The 18,031-nt window shown below is 39.8% G+C and overlaps 1 protein-coding gene across 1 annotated transcript; it reads right to left on the bottom strand.

The window, feature by feature from the left end:
- Positions 1-7,430: 7,430 nt before the first annotated feature.
- On the bottom strand, positions 7,431-14,772 carry scrt2 (scratch family zinc finger 2). The gene is made up of 2 exons (XM_015041203.1): positions 13,431-14,772; positions 7,431-9,107 (listed from the first exon to the last, which is right to left on the bottom strand). The coding sequence occupies exons 1-2, from the start codon at positions 13,588-13,590 to the stop codon at positions 8,308-8,310; spliced, it is 960 nt and encodes a 319-aa protein (XP_014896689.1). The 5' UTR covers positions 13,591-14,772; the 3' UTR covers positions 7,431-8,307.
- Between the last annotated feature and the right edge of the window lie 3,259 nt (positions 14,773-18,031).

Here is an 18,031-nt window from a genome sequence, read left to right as displayed (position 1 = left end):
AATTTGTTCTTAATGAAAAATAATATACTTTTTAAAATATCCCAAAAAGTGACAGAAATTCAATTTCCAGTATAATAGTATTGTTTACAAACATATTATTTTTACTTTTTAGATATTCATTGAATGACTCAACACAATGCACTGCACTTCCTTAAATAACTTTTTCACCTTTTGCCATTATAACCTGACTTTGACCCTGCCAGCATGCCTAGGTGGGCCCCATATGGGGGAAAGGTGGGCAGACATATGGGTCCCATATGGGTTTGTCCACGGGTTCCACGGTGGCCCCACATGGGTTTGCCCATGTGAGGCGACAGCCTACATGGGCCCTACATGGGCCCTAAATGGGCAAACCCATGTGAGTCCACCACCATGTAGGGCCCATGTGGGCTGTGGCCCTACATGGTGGTGGACTCGCATGGGTTGAGTCCACCACCATGTAGGGCCAATGTGGGCTGTGACCCTACATGGGAAAACCCGTGTGGGGCCACTGTGGAACCCGCGGACAAACCCATTTGGAACCCATCTGGTCTGCCCACCTTTCCCCCATATGGGGCCCACCTGGGCATGCTGGACTGACCTGTAATATAAATAGGATCAAACTATCATGTATGTAATTAATTAAACTATCATGTATGTAATTAATTAAAAAAATATATTATACATTATTTGATTCTACGTAAAAGGATGTAGAATTTTCTCGTAGCTTCAGGAGTTGTATAAATAAATATTTAAATACTTTTTTAACAATAGGAAGAAAGATAGTTCATCTGTGCTGTATTTTTGTAGCTTCAGATGAAGCAGCAGTGATTAATGTAATTGTTTTATGACCATTTTTTGGAAAAAGGAAATGCCAGAAAAATGTGAAAACTGTTCATTGCAAATTTGTGAAAAATATATGAATGTAATACCTATTTTAATATCACAATGTATGAATAAAAGGCACCAAAGATTAAATTTTTTAACTTAACTTAAGGCCAGTTCAGTTTATTTAGCAACAATTCACAACAAATCTCATCTTGGAGAATTTGGAGACAGATTTGTCTAATTTACATTTACAAATATAAAATCCCACAACTCCAATACATTCCAATCATGTATAGATTTATATTTATCCAATTTGGGTAGAGCTTTGATGCAGTGCAATCACATTTAGTTGATTATGGCAGTGGTTAAACTTTTTTTTTCTGAGCAAGCCCAGTTGATTGAATTGAGTCGTTAACTTTACAGCAATCCCTCATCCTGAACAAGTACGTGGTGAAATGCTCAGTATCCGCTTTAAGGAAAAATAGTTTATAATCAGAACTTACTGTATAAGTAATTGCTAAATCAATTATTATGGTGCAACTACATTGCGCTCCTTTAATTACCTCAGTAATCTCAGCTGCACTGAGGAGGGTTAAACAGTCGCATTAACGCTGAGGATTTGTGCAGTAACCTTGTGGTTACCCTACACCCCCTCCATCCGACAGAAAGCACTTATATTTTCTCTCTGACAGTCACTCAGACGGCGATGATGTTCTCAAGTCAATATCTCTGAAGTTTGAGTGTAGCATCCTCAATTTTGCAGGGTTGTTTTTAATAATTTACCTGATGTGCCCTGAGTGTTAGAGGCGGTGGGAGGCGCCGGCTGCTGCGTCGCTCTCTAGACTGTTGCAGAGATATGTATGCAGGGCCACAGCCTCCCTACCGGCCTCTCTCTGCTGATTGTTGTTACACACAGCACTCTCATGGGTGATGTAATTGGATTCCATGGGTCCCTATTTTACAGTTCATTGCCATGTAATGAAATCAGTTATTTACTTTCATCATAAAATCTGATAGGGGGCAACATCTGTTGGGGTAAAGTTTGACTGAGTACTGCGTATGAATGCTGATGTGCAAAGGAGCTGCAGCACTCTGTGCAGTCAGACCAGCACTTTGTTGCTCATCTTTTACTCAGCATGTAAAAACAGAAGCAACAATTTATTGTTTAAATGTGAGCAACGCAGCGAGCAACAGTAAGCACAATCATGGAGGAGAATGCTGTGCAGCACATTGTCCCCGCTCCGCTCTGCTGTCTCATTATGCCGCTGCTCTGCTGCTGGAGGACACTGAAGGACACAAGCGATTGAATTCAAGTGTTGTATATTCCCTGGAAACCAATCAAGAAAAGCCCCCAGAATAATAATCCCTGTCCACTGTCGTGATTCATTTTTATTTTGTTCCATATTTTTCTCCGGCTTTTGAGTCACTCAGGAAGGGTAGTTCCAGCATAAAATCAATGTTCCATTAAAATTTAATGGCCAGGAAGGGCTTAATAGTGGCGGAACAGATGCCTCTGCTTTTGAGAACGCCGGCATCTCAAGAACTCTCACTCAAAGCGATATTGGTGTTGTCAGCCACTCTGATGGTTCTCCTTTTCACCCGCTTTCAGAACTAAAGATATTGGCATTTTTTCCCCCTCAGAGTGGGGAAATTAAAATTTAGGAAATTGACAGTAAAGCTCATCCAATCCCTCAAATATTGGCAGAAGAGGTGGCAGCTGATGGCACGTTATTGTCTAAGTATAATTACTCACTCTGTTAATGTTGACTAAAAGCTACTTCAATTAGATACCAGACTCACTATCTTCTGAGTATGAACATCTGCAGATTGCAGTGCCTTGCAAAAGTATTCACACCCGCAAAAGTATTCAAAACCACAAAGTTCAATTTATCTACTGGAAATGTCTGTGACATACCAGCGCAAACTAGTAGATAAAGTAGGAAAATTATTGTTTCTTTCTCATTTATTAAAAATCAGAGTGTGTTGTGGACATACGTTTTGTAGAACCATTTTTATTACAGCTCTGGAAAAAATTAAGAGACCACTAAAAATGATCAGTTTCTCTGATTTTACTTTTTATAGGTTTATGTTTGAGTAAAATGACCAATGTCCTTTTATTCTATGAACTACTGACAACATGTCTCCAAATTTCCAAGCAAACATTTTTGTATTTATTTGCAGAAAATGAGAAATGGTCAAAATAACAAAAAAGATGCAGCGCTTTAAGACTGTGTCTTTTATGTAGAAACAACGATACTGATGTTTTAACTCAGGAAGAGTTCAGAAATCAATATCTGGTGGAATAACCAGGGGGTTTCCAATGGGCTTCAGTGCAGTGGGCTCTTCTTCTTTTTTTCCCAGAGCTGTATGTCTCTACCAGCTTTTCACATCTTGAGGTTGAAATTTTTCTCTCCAAAATATCCTTTGTTCAGTAGGCCTGTCACAATAACAATAACACATTTTGCTGGACAACAAATTGTCCCAAAAATAACTGCAATGAACAGTAATGTTGTTTTGCCACCATTTTCAAGTAATAATTTGATATTGGCATAATAAGGCAAGTTCGTCCTCTCAAACACCAATAAACAAAAAACTGGAACTAGGAGATACTTAAATGTCAAAATGAAACAAACTACCAGAAACAATTTTAAAAATGGGAATAAAAACCACATACAACAGAAACCATAAATAAAATGAATTATGTCTCTGCGAACAAAATTACCCTTCAAAAAAAGTTAATCATCAGAACGGAAATTATCGAGCTCATTTTAATTTATGATGCGATGAATTGATTAACTGTTTATTGCAAAAGGCTTAATTGGAGAGCGAATGCACATACATGTCTTGCCATAGACTCTCAAATTACTTTTGGTCTAGACTTTGACTGGTCCATTCTGACACACGCAAGAATATGCTTTGATTAAAACAAAACAAATAGTTCTGTTATTACTCTGTCCATGTGAAGATTAAACTCCACCAGAGTCTTAAATGATTATATGTAACAAATTAACTCAACTTTTAAAAGTTTTTTTCAAGTGCAGCCCCTTTTTTTGAGTGCATAACCATCTTCTGTCTGCTGGTTGTTTATTAATGTTCCCTATAAAAACCTCTGAGAAAAGAAAACATCAGTCGTATTTATACTGAGATTAAATTACACACAGATGGATTTTCTTTATTAGACTTTTGGTTGCACTGGATTTTATTTAGGGGTATCAATGTAAAGGGGGCTGAATAGCGACGCACACCAGTATAAAACAAATATAGTCTAATTAGAATAATTTTTAGATGTTGAATTTATCACACTAAAATCTTATTCTGTTCAATTTTGTATATGATTTCTTTTAACTTTAAATTTGCCTGCAAAAATTCACCTGTAAAATGTGGTGACCTTCTGGTGACCAAAGCAAAAGCAGTCCGTCCCAGATTAAGTCAAGTGGCTTAATCTAGGACTAATTATTAAGAAATGCGCCTTTGGTCCAGCCCAACACACTGGTGTCACGTGATCAAAGGAGCGTAATTTGATTGGCTAAAAGCCGATTGCCAAGCCAAAATGTTTGAAGGGGAATTTTTGGAGTCAGATTTAAATTGGAAATAAATGCATATCCATAATTGCATTCAGTAATGTCTAAAAAAATAGTCTGACTCTAATGAGACTATATTCCTTCCAAACGCCACCCTTCTCAAAATTCTATATAAAAAGAGAAAAAAATGCCTAATTTTGCATCCACTTCGCAATTATTCTCCATGTCATGTTTGTCTATTACATAAAGTCGCAGTAAAAAGTTTAAACTTTCTGGTTGCAAGGTAGCAAAATGCTTTTGCAAGGCACGATATGGGAGTTTTTGTTTGTTTTGAAATGTACAAAAATACAGAAAATCTAATTTATTAGTAAGAAATTAGGGCATCTGAAAATAAATACAAATGGACTTGCTGGTTCCTTGTGCTATTGTTTTTATTAATGTTATCATTGCTATTGTTGTCATCATTATTAATTGTAGCAGAACAAGATAAATGAAAACACCCCTCAGCAATCATGGCTTAAGTTTCTTCATACTGGAACGGAGAGAAAGAGAGAGAGATAAGGAGGAGAGTGAGAGAGAGAGAATGAGTAAGAAGGTGGAAAATCTTAATCAGTTTTTTTTTTTCTTTGAGGACCATATGGATGGTTTCAAGCAGCCAACCATATGTTGAAGGCTTTTGTCATGGAAATCATACTTTTTGGCACTTTTTCATTGCGCAGCCAAGCCGGGCACATAAATAGAAAGAAAAGAAGAAAGGAAATTAAAAAAATCATACCCAACATGATCAGATCTTTGAGAAAACACAGAGTTGAAAGTTGTTGTTCTAACTTATAACAGATAGCTTCTTAATCAAGACGCTCCCTGATTCACATGGCCAACCAGACTGCAATTGGTACCTGCATTTGTCTTTTCTTTTTAAATAGAAAAAAAAAGACATGGATAGAAAAAGAGCATTTAAATGTCTACATGCATTGTGATATTATTGCTGTGATATATTTACAAATATATTTACAAAATCAAAGAGGAACAATGTTTCCCTACATCTAAATGCAATATTTTTGCTTGTTGTGCCCCTTTTTTCTGGAAATAGTTTTTTAATACTGCCAGGTTTAGATGCAAGCCTGTATTTACTTAATATGCTCAGTGCATGTATTTGTCACTTTAATACACATCCCCCATGTTTTGGAGGTGCTTTATTGTCCTCTTGCACGTTAATATAGAAAAACATAAAACAATCTTTTGGAAGCAATTATTTTTTTTGCATTTGTGTAATATTACAGCGATGTTCCAGATTGTGTGTCCTACACGTTGATCATTAGACAGGTGGTTTGGATGCTCTCATGCAGTGATTCAGCTGTAGCACTACACAGGATGATGGTGAAACAGAGAGAAGAGGATGAACAAATAGAACAGAAGCTCCTCTTTGCTCTCTTTTCTCCTCCTCAGCTTTGCTTTTTTTTAATTTTTTTCCAGAGCGAGCTCAGCATTACTGCGATAGTGCCATCCATTTGGAATATGCAAATAGCTGACAGTGCATTTGCCTGCTGGTGCTTGACCTTCCCCTTGGAGGTCGCTCACCGACTCAATTACGCTCCCTATCTGCAGTCTGTCTACAAACACCTGTTATCCTCCCACTCTCCGCCACCCTCCGCCAATCCCACTTCAGCACATCTAATGCTTGACGCGTCTGTTCAGAGGCAGTTGGGACAGGGTGAGGACGGCTGCTGCGTAGGGGAGGGAAGCGGGGGGAAAAAACAAAAAAAAAAAAAAAAACCCATAGAGCTCCGGTTTAGAAGTGCAATGCTGCGTGTCATTTTATTACAGCAATTTGAAAAACTTTCTTTTCCCTGGAAGTTAATGCCAAGATCGTTTAACGAGAATACATAAGCTTCCTTCAAACCGTTACACACTTTGGTGTATTTAAATACTTTATTATTATTATTATTATTATTATTATTACTGTCTTGCTGTGTTTTTAAAGTAGAATAAAAATTATTAAGTGAACAAATAGCAACCTCGTGTCAGTTTTGGAGTTATGACCTGCTAATCTTGCCGTCATTATTGCTGTTGCGCCTCTGCGGCTTTAGCACACCCAAGACCTTTTTGTCTTCTGATTTTCAGTGTAGACCACTTCTGAGGACTTATTGCCTGAGATTGAAAGACAAAAAAAAAAGAAAGAGGCCAAAAATCTCCGTCTATGAGGAGGTGGAGGGCTTTTGGGAAACAAAATCAATAATTTTTTGTCATTGTTTTCTTTTTATTGCCCTAAGTTGAACAAAAACAGAACAGCTGTGATTGTTTTTCCATGTCAATTGCTTTTTCAGTCATGTTATTGCCACAAAACATAAAACTAATTTTGCATTCATTCATTGGAAGTCCTCTAGCACTGGTACTGTACATTGTTCCTCTTTAAAACTAAGTCCCATGGACTCTCTACAGTTTTCATGCATATAAACATTTTCTTTGAAGATCAGCAGCATCTTACAAGGTCAATGGATGTTCGTTTTTTTAAATTGCAAACAATAAATAAATACATGATAAATAAGTATTCAATAAATAAGCAAAAAATAGGATGAATAAATAAATAAATAGATAAACAGGAGGATAAATAAAGTATTTACATGATAAATAGATGGTATGCATCTACTAAACCATGGGCGTAGCTTTGAGCGACATATAAAAACAGACAAACACAAAAATTTGTCACTTTGTAACTGAGGGTGTGCGAGTCCGTATGTTCACTCTGAGGTAATACTGGTGGAGGGGGGGAGCACCTCAAATATGGGGTCGAGATTACTCATTAAGACTGGACGAGGCACCATGGAGGCAGCGGCGTTTACGCTAGCCAGCATGGTGGAGGAAGAACAACAAGAGTTTTAATTGCTATAGATGAGTGAACCGCTCATGGCACTTATTAGATCATTTGGTCTGGCTCTCTGTGAGTGTGTTTTTTTTGTTTGTTTTTGTTTTTTTGTCCAAGTCTGTGCATCAGGGTGAAACTATGAATCGGATCGGATGGTGGAAGTAATAATACCTGCTCAACAGGCCAACATTTTAAAATCGCTGTTCCTGCAGAATTGATCTGAATGACATATGGTCGTCTTATAGCTTATTTAAGATGAGCTCTGTTTCATGTACCCACAGTTACAAAGAAGCTTTTGATCAACAAGAGATAAAAAGCACAAAAAAATAAATTTAGAAAAATTAAATAGAAAAATAACATCCGTTGAATTGAAACGTTGGTGTGGAAAAAAAGGAGGGTTTGTCTTTTTTTTTACCTTTTAAAATGATCTCCCTTTTTTTGCAAATACTGTCATAGTTCACATTTTTGTAAAAAGTTTATGTTGGCAGTTGCAAAAGAATTCAATTCTTAGCAAATAAAAAGCAGCATAAAAATACAAGAGGTCATTTTGTCTCTAAAAAACAAAAGAACACCGTTAGTCCTTTTTTATGTTTTTTTTTGTTTGTTTTTTGTTACTATTTCCTATAAAATATCAGGAATCTAAATATTATTACTATTGATATCAATATTATTATAGTCATTGATAAAAATTCACATGCCAGGCCTCATATATAATTGTGTTGTAAGTGTGGGTGTGCATTCATGTATGCGTCTGTGTGCGTGCGTGCGTGTGTGTGTGTGTGTGTGTGTGTGTGTGTGTGTGTTCACGTGTTCCCACGTTGGTGTGAGGACACGTTGCTGAGTTGTGTACAACTACCATCTACAGTCTCTATTTGGGGGAAAAGGTTGATTGATTGTATGTTTCTGTGGACGATTAGCTACTGTGCAGGGAAAAAAAATCCAGCATCTTTTGAAATTGTCTTTGCCATAATCAGTTATCAGAGTTTCTTCACGTAATCTCAGTGAAAATATTGCTTTCTAAAAAAAGGGAAGAAAAAAGGCATGGAGGGCAGAGTGATCAGGGTTATTGGTTGTGAACCTTCGACAGGGGTTCAGAAATTTTGCTTGTCTCGTGTGTTAGTTCTCTGATCCAGAGTCGTCTTCGTCCGCAGAGCCCTTGAAGCAAGCTGACTCATAGTGCTTGTTCAGGTAGGACTTGAGAGCGAAGGTCTTATTGCAGCGCTTGCATCTGTAGTGCTTGAAGGCAGAGTGTGTTTGCATGTGGGCGCGGAGGTTTGAACGGTCAGCAAAGGCTTTGCCACAGTGGGCGCAGGCGAAGGGCTTCTCCCCCGTGTGAGAGCGCATGTGGCCCTGCAGCAGCCAGGGCCGGCTGAAGGCCTTGCTGCACACGTCGCACTTGTGCTTGAGGTCGTGGGTGAGGATGTGCATTGCCAACGCCGGCATGGACACGTACACTTTGCTGCAGGTGGGACACTTGCGCGCCATCTTGCTGTCCAGGCTGCGGTGCGTCTGCTTGTGTCTGCTGAGGTTGGAGGAGGTGGCGTAGGTCTTCCCGCACTCGTTGCAGGTGTGGCGAGGCACGCCGGCGCCCCTCTCCTGCACCCCGCCGTTCGCGCTGCTGCTTCTCGAGCTGGACCCGCGAGCCTCACCCTCTCCCTTTCGCCGGGAGCGCCCATCGGAGATGAAGAAGGCATCCATGGTGTAACCCTCGGCCAGAGCCTCCGATTCACCAGTGTAGAAGCCGCTGGCCGTCATGCCGGACTGTGGGCTGTCGGGGTGCTTCAGGTCCGGGTCGCAGTACTCCCCTCCGCTGCTCACCTGGGTGTACAGGGGGTCCGACACCGGCGATGCCAGCTTATGCTCCATCTTCTTCTCCCCCTGGTATACAGATGGTGTGATGTAATCCTGGATGTATCCTGTGTAAGAGACAAACAAACGCAGTTGGCCAGAGGTTGTGATGGATGAGGACACGGTGACACATCTTTGATTACATTATTTCAATCTGGGATGGCAGCCCTTTCTCAAAGCAGTGAAAGGATGAGTGGCAGCACCGAGTCTCTTACTAAACTCCAGTTATTCTCAGCAAGAGAGAGAAAAGTGACACATTTAGGCTGGTTACCATCATTCAGCTGCACCACGGGAGTTATTGTTTGTAAACCACTAAAATATTTTGTCAAGGGGAAGGGATAGGTGAATTTTATCGCAACATTTTATGTTATTATTGTGATAACGATAAAAATTATGATAAAAAACAACACATTTTTAAGTAAATGTATGGCTGTACCTGCATGGCTCAGCATTCATAGCACCACAAACACAAATACTGCCCTTAAAAAACATTCCTGTTTGAAACAGGCTTCTTCAGGACTCCACTTACTAAATCGCATACTCTAACGGCATTTAATTATATTTTCAAATTTACTGATATTTATTGATGCTTTCATTGAACAAGTAGTGGAGAAACATATTGATAATACTGTCTTGTTTGGTTTTGTTTATTAATTGAAATTTATCAAGAAAACGATAAATCTGTATTCTCAGTGTAAGAAAATTTTCACATTAAATGATAAATGCACCAATTGCAGTTTTCTGACCGATCACCAATCTTTAAAAAGCTTGTGCTGCCGATTCTGAGTTTGGCATATACAGATTTTTTTTGTCTGAAATGTCATTAAATATAGCAAGAAAGTCGCTAAGTTGGGTGAATATGGTTAACTGCACACATGCAGACATGGCCTGGTGGGCCGGTCCGCCAGTCCCTCTCTGACTCAGACGGTGGATGATTTTTGATCTCTGCAGTTTCCGGAAATTAAAGAAATTTGGGCTGATTTATTGGTGCTCCTTTGATTTTGTCTTATCTTTCTTTGCTTTAAATGTCTTTAAATGTGAGATTCAAGAATGAAGCATAGAGTAACTCAGCGCCACCCCTGCCTCACTTGTTGCTTCTCACTGCCATCCAGCTTGTCCTTGACACTCATCCGTTCTCAATGAAGCTGTTTTAAAACTAAAGTTTGAAAACTATGAGCTATGGCTAAACTGTGATATTTTTCTGAATTATATTGTTAGATTCTCATAATGACTCAGTGAAGTTTAGCATGTAGGATATAAACTGGGCCAATGAACTAAAGATCTTAGAGTTAACGTAACACATCACAGAAGATTTTAGTTCTCTGTTTACATACAAACCGTTTTCCCTTGATTTTCAGAATTTAGCATAGTTTACATTTTCATTAATACATTTTTAGCTGCAATCAGTTCATCACAAAAATCATCTCTATTAGAAAAACCAGGTCCAATTCATTATTATAATATGATATTACCCACTTATGATTCGAAGAACTAGAACTGCTATTACTGCAAGTCGGTGATATTCACAGCAGTTCTTCCTCTGAATCAAGCATGTGGCGACAGTGGGGACATGATTGCATCACATTATAGTATGCAGGATATAGTTTAAACTAACCTGCTTATGTCATGTTTTAGTTCTGCAGTAAGCAGGGTTTAAGATGATGCAGGTAGCCACAGCACACTGTGAGCTGTTTGTGTTTCCTTCAACATGTTCACTATAGAATGCATTTTAGTCGGCATAATTCTCGTCCTTCGTTTTTACCTCCGGAGAAACTCGAAGACAGAGCAGCTAAAAGGCTTGCTGGCAGCTAAATGAACCCAAACAGAGGTTGATAGATGCTGAAACGGTGTGCAGCTCAATAAAAAACTAAATGCATTCCGTCTTCTGGGTTGGTATTTTTCAAGCGCAAACTCAAAATGTGGCGAATTTCTTTTCCTGAGCCAAAAGTGCATAACTGCATAAAAAAGGCATTCCTAAGCGCTGCGTGCAGCAAGCAGTGGAAATTAGGTATTGACTGCTTTTTAATGAAATTCAAAGTTTTGAACTGATCAATAACCTATCATCTGTAAAATAGTGCAGCTGTTGGTGGAGTCCAATGCTGGAGAAGATAGAAATAATAGCGTGGAACAGATCAAGTGTCTTAGAGACACAATAATAGTTTATTGAATGCAGTTTGCTGGAGGACTGATAATGTGAGACATGGCATCACGCACCATGTTTCCAAAGAGGGTCACCTGTCTGCAGCAGCGAGCTTGCTGAAGTGCTTTCAAGAAACAGGCCATTAAGAAATCAGTTTAAGTGCTCTCTTACTACTGCTTCTCCATTCCCAAGGGTTTCGGTTCGCACACCCCCTTTGTCAAAGACGTGACCGTGACACCAGGGAACAAGGAAACTACAGGCCTGTGCACGCGGCATTATGCTGCACTGCATGGCTTCACGAGTTTAAACCGCACAGATGGTGTTTGTCTGAGACGGCGTCACTTTCTTTCTGAAAACCAAACAAATGGATCTGTTTGTCAGCTTCATTCCTACAGCTGCTGCTAAATGCATAAATGCTGCTGTTGCAGTAGTGATGAGCAGCCAAATCCACCTGTTTTACAGCCACATTAGCAGCAGGCACAGAGAGTGTTTGCTCTGCATTATAGCAAGGTATATATATTTTTTATTATTCTTGCCAACAAAAAGCTGTGTGTGCTATCACTGTACGCAGAGGTGTTTACCGTGTTTCAATTACTCAAGGTCAGACACGAAGCTCACCATTTAGGACTCGCGCTGTATCAGCCTTTACAGCTCATAGACTCATTTCTGTAATGCAAAGCAAGCATGTAATTAATGGACCCTCTCAGCCACCCCTCTTTGTTGTTCGACAGACACTCAAGTCAAATGTCTCCACAATGGGGGGAAAGAAAATCTCCCGGAGCAGCAGAAGTGCTGACGTTAGGCTTTTCAGCTGCGCTGAGAAATCTTTTATTTTATCTCCTTTATTTTGGACTCAGCGGAAAATGATAATTCTTTCTTTCAGATGAAAAGCTTTTTGTCCAGATGTTATGGTGACTTATTGTTCTTTTCTTCTGTTAATAAAAGTGCTTATTTTTCATGCCGTTGAACAATAGAGAGAAGAACAATAGAGTGACTAAAACTGTACAAATGGATTGTTAAGTGCAGGAAGAATAATTTAAATTCAGCACATGCAAAGACACGTCTCTGTGAGGATAAATAGTTATTTTATCACTGCATATCTTGAGTTTTAAATGTTGGTTTATTGCTTATTTTGAATATTTGCTGGGTTTTTTCTTTTTGGAAAACAATAAGAATAATTGTAATCTGGCTGCTTAAAATTTCACCTTGTCAGTGAAATGGCTGAATAACAGGTGGGCATCATCAACAGGGTCTAGCTGTGCTCTGTGACTCCTCTCCTTCTGCTAAAACGACTTGGGGAATCACAACAAAGGCTCTCATGTGGCCCACCAAAACGTGGCCACAAAATGGAAGCGACGATCCCAAAGCAGGCTGCGAAAGTGAAGGTCGCCCCTCGCCTCTGACCGGAAGCCCGGCCAGTCCGAGCGTTGACCACAGCGCAGTTATGCGCCTCGCCTCCGTGTTTACTGTACAACCTCCCGTCACGTGATCTGCCTCATTGCTGCCCCGAGCATTTTTCTATCCTTATTCTGCCTCATTTCGGCGCTCCTTCAGCTCCCCGCCTCCCTCCCAGCTCCGCTGTACAGTGTGTTGATGTCTCTTGTGGCGGCAATAGGCCTGCTCGGCTGAAACTCTAACCCCTGCTAGTTTTCAAATGCCCGGAAGGAAGAGAAAGATGTAGCGGAGCGATGGGGGTGGGGAGACTGTGTGCTTGCTCCATTTGGATGGGAAGAGGGGGGCAAGGGAGGATCGGACCATGATGGGACTCAAGGACAATAACAGCTAAGGACAAATGTATCATCTGATACTCATCTCTCATATTCATGAATTTTTTACTCCACATGATGAGCAGAAATTGCCAACCTTGCATGTGTTTGTCCACCACAGGACTCTAGCAGTTCTACAAATACGTATCCCAGCTCTCCTGATTAGACACATGTTTGCTTCCCTATTTACATAAACTAATCCGTGGCTGTGACCTGAATTGTGTCTGTCCTTCGCCGGAGTCAAAAAACAAAAGTCTGGGAGCATGGCGATGGGGGTGGGGTGCCTCGGAAGCGGATTATTTTGGATGTTGGTGCGGAAAATCAGCTGGATGCATGTAATGTGTCACATTAATTTACACAGTTTTGGTCATTTTAGCTGACTCAAACAAAAAATCTCGCCCAGCTAAAGAAAAACCAGGCATGCTGAAATCAGCGGCGGAGCTTGTTTACAGGACGTCTTTAACTAGAGGCATGTTGCAACTCACCATTCTCGCTGAGGCGAACCCCGAGACTGGTCACCGAGTCTGTGATGGAGCGGGCAAAAGTGAACGAGTCGTCCAGGTGGTGATGATGGTTGGAGTTGGCCACATTGGACGAAGAAAAATCATCAAGCTTGATCTTCTTCACCAAAAAAGAGCGGGGCATGTTTCAGTGGATGAAAACACGGGGCTGAGAGAAACGCATGAGAGAAAATAAAAGACCCTCTGAGGACGCAAACAAGCGGAGCTGGCTTGACGGTAAATCCTTGTGGTTGATGTGGTCAGAAACATAAGACAAGAAAGGGAAAAAAAAAATGGAAACCGGCGGAGAACGAGGCTGATGGCAGTGCTGGGTTGATACTCTTTGGTTCCCCCAGCGTCCCCCAGAAAAAATAAAAAAATAAAAAATAAAAGCGATCCTGTTCAGCACTGGATAGCTCCTGTGATGCAGCAGGCTTAAGAGACCAGTGAGGAAGAGAAGAGATGGAGACAGACAGAGAGAGAGGAGGGAGAGAGTGCAACAGAGAGAGAGAGAGAGACTGTCAGACTAGCTGAGATCAGCAATCACGCCAGCCTTTATATGGGGCACAGGCAGAGGAAGATCAGGTGGTGCTGCGAAATGGAGCTGCTTAGCTTTAATCCATCAAATGTCCCCAGGGACACACATCAAATTACTACTGAACCGTCTGTGCATTCGCACACAGACAGAGGAGAAAGAACACAGCCAGACCCCCCCCCAACTCCCTGCTGCTCCCCCTCCTCCTCTCTTCCCCTCCTCCTTTCACCCCGCTTATGCTCCATGCTCAGAGGAGGAGTAAAAGAGATGGGCAGACAATGGAGATGTGGATGAGAGCACACTCGGTGTCCTGTCCCCCATTGTCTTCAGATGAAGTGGCACAGTTTATGTTTGTCTTGCACCGGCTCTGCCTCCCTCAAGTCATCTCTGTTTCCTCAAATAGCCTCAGATCTTTCCTTCCTGTGGTCGCACCGCACTGAACTCACAAACCAACAGCAGGCACTGAGTTTCTGTTTAAGAGCCCCACTCCTTTCTCTTTTAAAGTTGAACTGGATTCCTGCACCGATGAGGAATCTGAGAGCTGCTCAGCTCAGCGCTGCCTTCTCCCTCCCCATTACTGCTGCACAGATGTGTGTCCTGCCATGCGTGGCAATGAATTATCTGATTAATTAATTACATCTTTTTTGATTAGGGTGAAATCCAGAATTAGATCTGTGCTTTCTAAATTGGCCACATATCTCTTGGCATGTATTTGTGTAAATGAATTTGCTGGTATAGAGTTTATTTGTGTCTTTCAGTGTACAGGCAGTACAGGTAGAGCATTATTTTTAATAAAGTAGAAGTGATGCACCTGTTTGATTCACTGTGAATCAACAGGAAACACTTGTGTCTCCTCACTTCTTTCTACTCCTTTGGTTAAAAATACCTTAAACTGGTATACAAAAGTCATGCTAGATTTTTTCAATGTCCGTCATTTTGACTGACGTCATAATAACATTAATATTAACATTTAATTGCATTTTATTTTCATTCTGTTGAGTCAATATTTTAATAGCTGGACAGAAAATCCACCTTAAGTCATCATCAAGCTGAATATGTTTATTTTTTTCTTTGCAGTGACAGTTTTCAAAGTGATCAGAAGTTGGCAAGACTCTCTGAGTGTTACCTGATGCCGAATAATCCTGCATCAGTGGTTCAGCTATGCTAGACGCTGATCCTGTCAAAGATGCTAATATTTGGTTACTGCAACCCATGCTGTTATAAAATAAAACCACTAACTATTAAACAAGAGTTGGTGAAAAAACTTAGAAAGTAAAGTAAGTTTGCATCTGTTATATATTTTTCTATTGTTTTATTAAACTGAGAATTATGATAAAAACTTTGGAGTTGGCCAAAAATTTTAAAATAGGTGACATGCAGCAAGATTATTTATATTACGGGTGTAGCAAGTAGGAATGAGATTTTAATATACATGGTGTCCGGAGAGCCTTAAAAAGTCTTAAATTTGCGTATTTAAAATTAAGGTCTTAAAAATGTATTATATTCAGGAAAAACAATAAGTTGCCCTTATATATGTTAACCACAAGTCTTAAATTTTGTCTTGGCGGGACAAATCTCACATATTCTGTGCAGTTTATTTTTCTTGCTAGATTTTTCTTCAGGCTAAAGTTTGAATCATTGGACATTTTCAATGCGGTTGAGGCTAGCGCTAACTAGCTGTTAACATACCCTTGCTAGCCAGCAGTAGCTTTTTTGCATCTATCATTGATAAGTGCAAATTTGTCACCAGTTTGGCTGACCGACATTTGTACATTTCTGTGAACATCTAGGTCTTAATTTCATTCATAATGGAAATTTGACTTGGAGAAACCTGGAGACTCCTTGATATTACTTTCATGAAAACTTCAAGACGAATTCTTGCTACAAAAGGGCCTTTATTCTACATTTTTATTGATTGTGCTGCAAATTCAACAAACCAATGATTTTAGTGCTTCAACTATGCATGTGCTGCAGTACAACATTGACCATTTCCCAGTTGCGATTGATAGGATGCAGTATGATTGTGCTGTAGCCCATTGGTTGTCATTTATTGTTCCTACTAGGGACCCAAATGCACTTTTTGAATTACATTACTGAAATAAATTTACTTTTACTAGGATGTACCTGGTAGAAATGCAGAAATTTAAAACAAAACGGGAAGGTTTACAATAAAAATAGTATTATATACTCCAACCTCAAGAGATTTATTGATTTAATTTATTTACGTTTTGGTAAAGTGCTTGAATCTGGTTGAAGGCCTCATAGATTTCCTCTGACACAAGGGCATGCCCTTCCACCTGGGTCGCTCTAAATCACCCACACCACCTAGAGTGACCCTGCAGCTCGGACGCAGCTGGAGCAGAGAGGGGGCCAACGATGTTAAATCACCGCAGTGAGCATTTATCGCAGTTATGTGATTGTACATTACGGAACAAGTTGATGTTGTCACCAAGCCTGGCATGCAATGCAGGGGCAAGGACAAGATGGGTGAAGGAAAGGGTTGAAAACAATTAGCTGAAGTGCAGTTTGGTTTTGGTTTTTATTTGAATCATCTTGGAGGGAAAAGCTTTACTGATTGTAATTTTTGCAATATTTTTAGACTTGTAGTACATGACAGTTCAATTAATTTCCACTACTTTGGTAATGTAGTAGGGGTGTGACAGTACACAGAAATCATAGCGTGATATTTTGTGTTCATTCACTCCAGTCTGTTTAGTCCACTTTAATCAAACTCTATCTTTGTTCACATTTTGTGAAGAAGGAATTTGAGGTCATACCTTGTTCAGAGGTTTTTGTTTCCTTCAGTATTTCTTGGTGCAGTGCCACCCACAGGCAAGGAGGGGAACAGATTTATCAAAAAGTTTGGTTTGTTTGACACAGTGCAGTGTGAAAGTGAACCTCACCAGCTGAAAATGTAACAAATGTTGCAACGGAGTCTACAGGACTGTCAGGTGTGAAAATACTCTTAAAGTGGTAATCTGCCATGTTTTCAGTTTGCTTCAATCAAGAGAAACTAATGAAGAGAGACAATTAGGGGGTCAGCTATATATGTTTTTATCTAACAACAATGCAAATTTCAGTCATACTTTTAAAATGACACAAAACAAAAGAAAATGTGAATTAAGCGTTTCCACCCACTAGTTTGGGGCAAATCAACTAGGCTACACAGAGCGTCATTTTGCCAGAGATTGACGCTACACATGGCTGCAACAAACAGGAAGTAAAGGTTGCAGACTAGCATGGACCATAAAACTGGAGAGGTTTTTCAGGAATGTGTTGTTGTGTCGGGCATGTTGTAATTTTTCTGTAGTAGGAAACTAGTTTGGGTGATGTTACTTGCTATCTGGAGATGCAGAGAAATAAATGCACTTCTAACAGTTGATCAGTCGTGTGAAGTAAATGTTTACAAAGTTAGAACTTATTTGGCAGATGTGTTATGATCTCCCCCATTGGCGCATTAATTATTTTATCGAAAGAGCTACAAACAACCTCAAATTATTTTTTTTGCCAATTTGAGAAAGTTGTTTTGAATTTTGCCATTTTCATCAAACTCGGATGCGATGTAAAATATGCATGAAAAACATTGATTGATGGTTTATGTCTGGGTAAGTTTGCAGTTCCTCCTTCACATTCTGAATAAGATGTTGAACTGAGCTTTGTAAGATATTCACAGCTTGAAATAGTTTCATATTACACCCTGCAACATCAAATGCATTTTCCTTACATGTTGATGTGTTTAAATTCAGTTAAGGAAATAGATGTTGTAATGTAATGTAAAAGCACAAACCAGCAGACTTAAACAGTTATGCTGAACATTTTATAATTGGTTTCTGCACCTTGTTTATCCCATTATGGGTTTAGAGGAGGCTGGTGTTTGTCACTGCTGTCAACAGGTGAAACAGGGTGAAACAGCCACCAGTCTATGCCTTCAGAAACATGTTTATTTCATTGCATATGATCATTTATTCCTAAATAATTATATCAGCAACTCATCGATACGTTAGGTAGTTCCAATATCCTCACATTGAGATGTGGTGACTGGGCACATAAC

Source organism: Poecilia latipinna, unplaced genomic scaffold, assembly GCF_001443285.1.
Source record: "Poecilia latipinna isolate Pla-1442-1.1 unplaced genomic scaffold, P_latipinna-1.0 Scaffold31, whole genome shotgun sequence".
Taxonomy (NCBI): domain Eukaryota; kingdom Metazoa; phylum Chordata; class Actinopteri; order Cyprinodontiformes; family Poeciliidae; genus Poecilia; species Poecilia latipinna.
The sequence above is the reverse complement of the archived record's forward strand: the minus strand, read 5'-3'. Positions and strand labels throughout refer to the sequence as shown.

Coding starts and splice junctions, on each gene's coding strand:
- scrt2 (XM_015041203.1), bottom strand. CDS start 13,590: ATGCCCCGCTCTTTTTTGGTGAAGAAGATCAAGCTTGATGATTTTTCT. Junction 9,108..13,430: donor GGTTCGCCTCAGCGAGAATG/GTGAGTTGCAAC, acceptor TCTCTTACACAG/GATACATCCAGGATTACATC.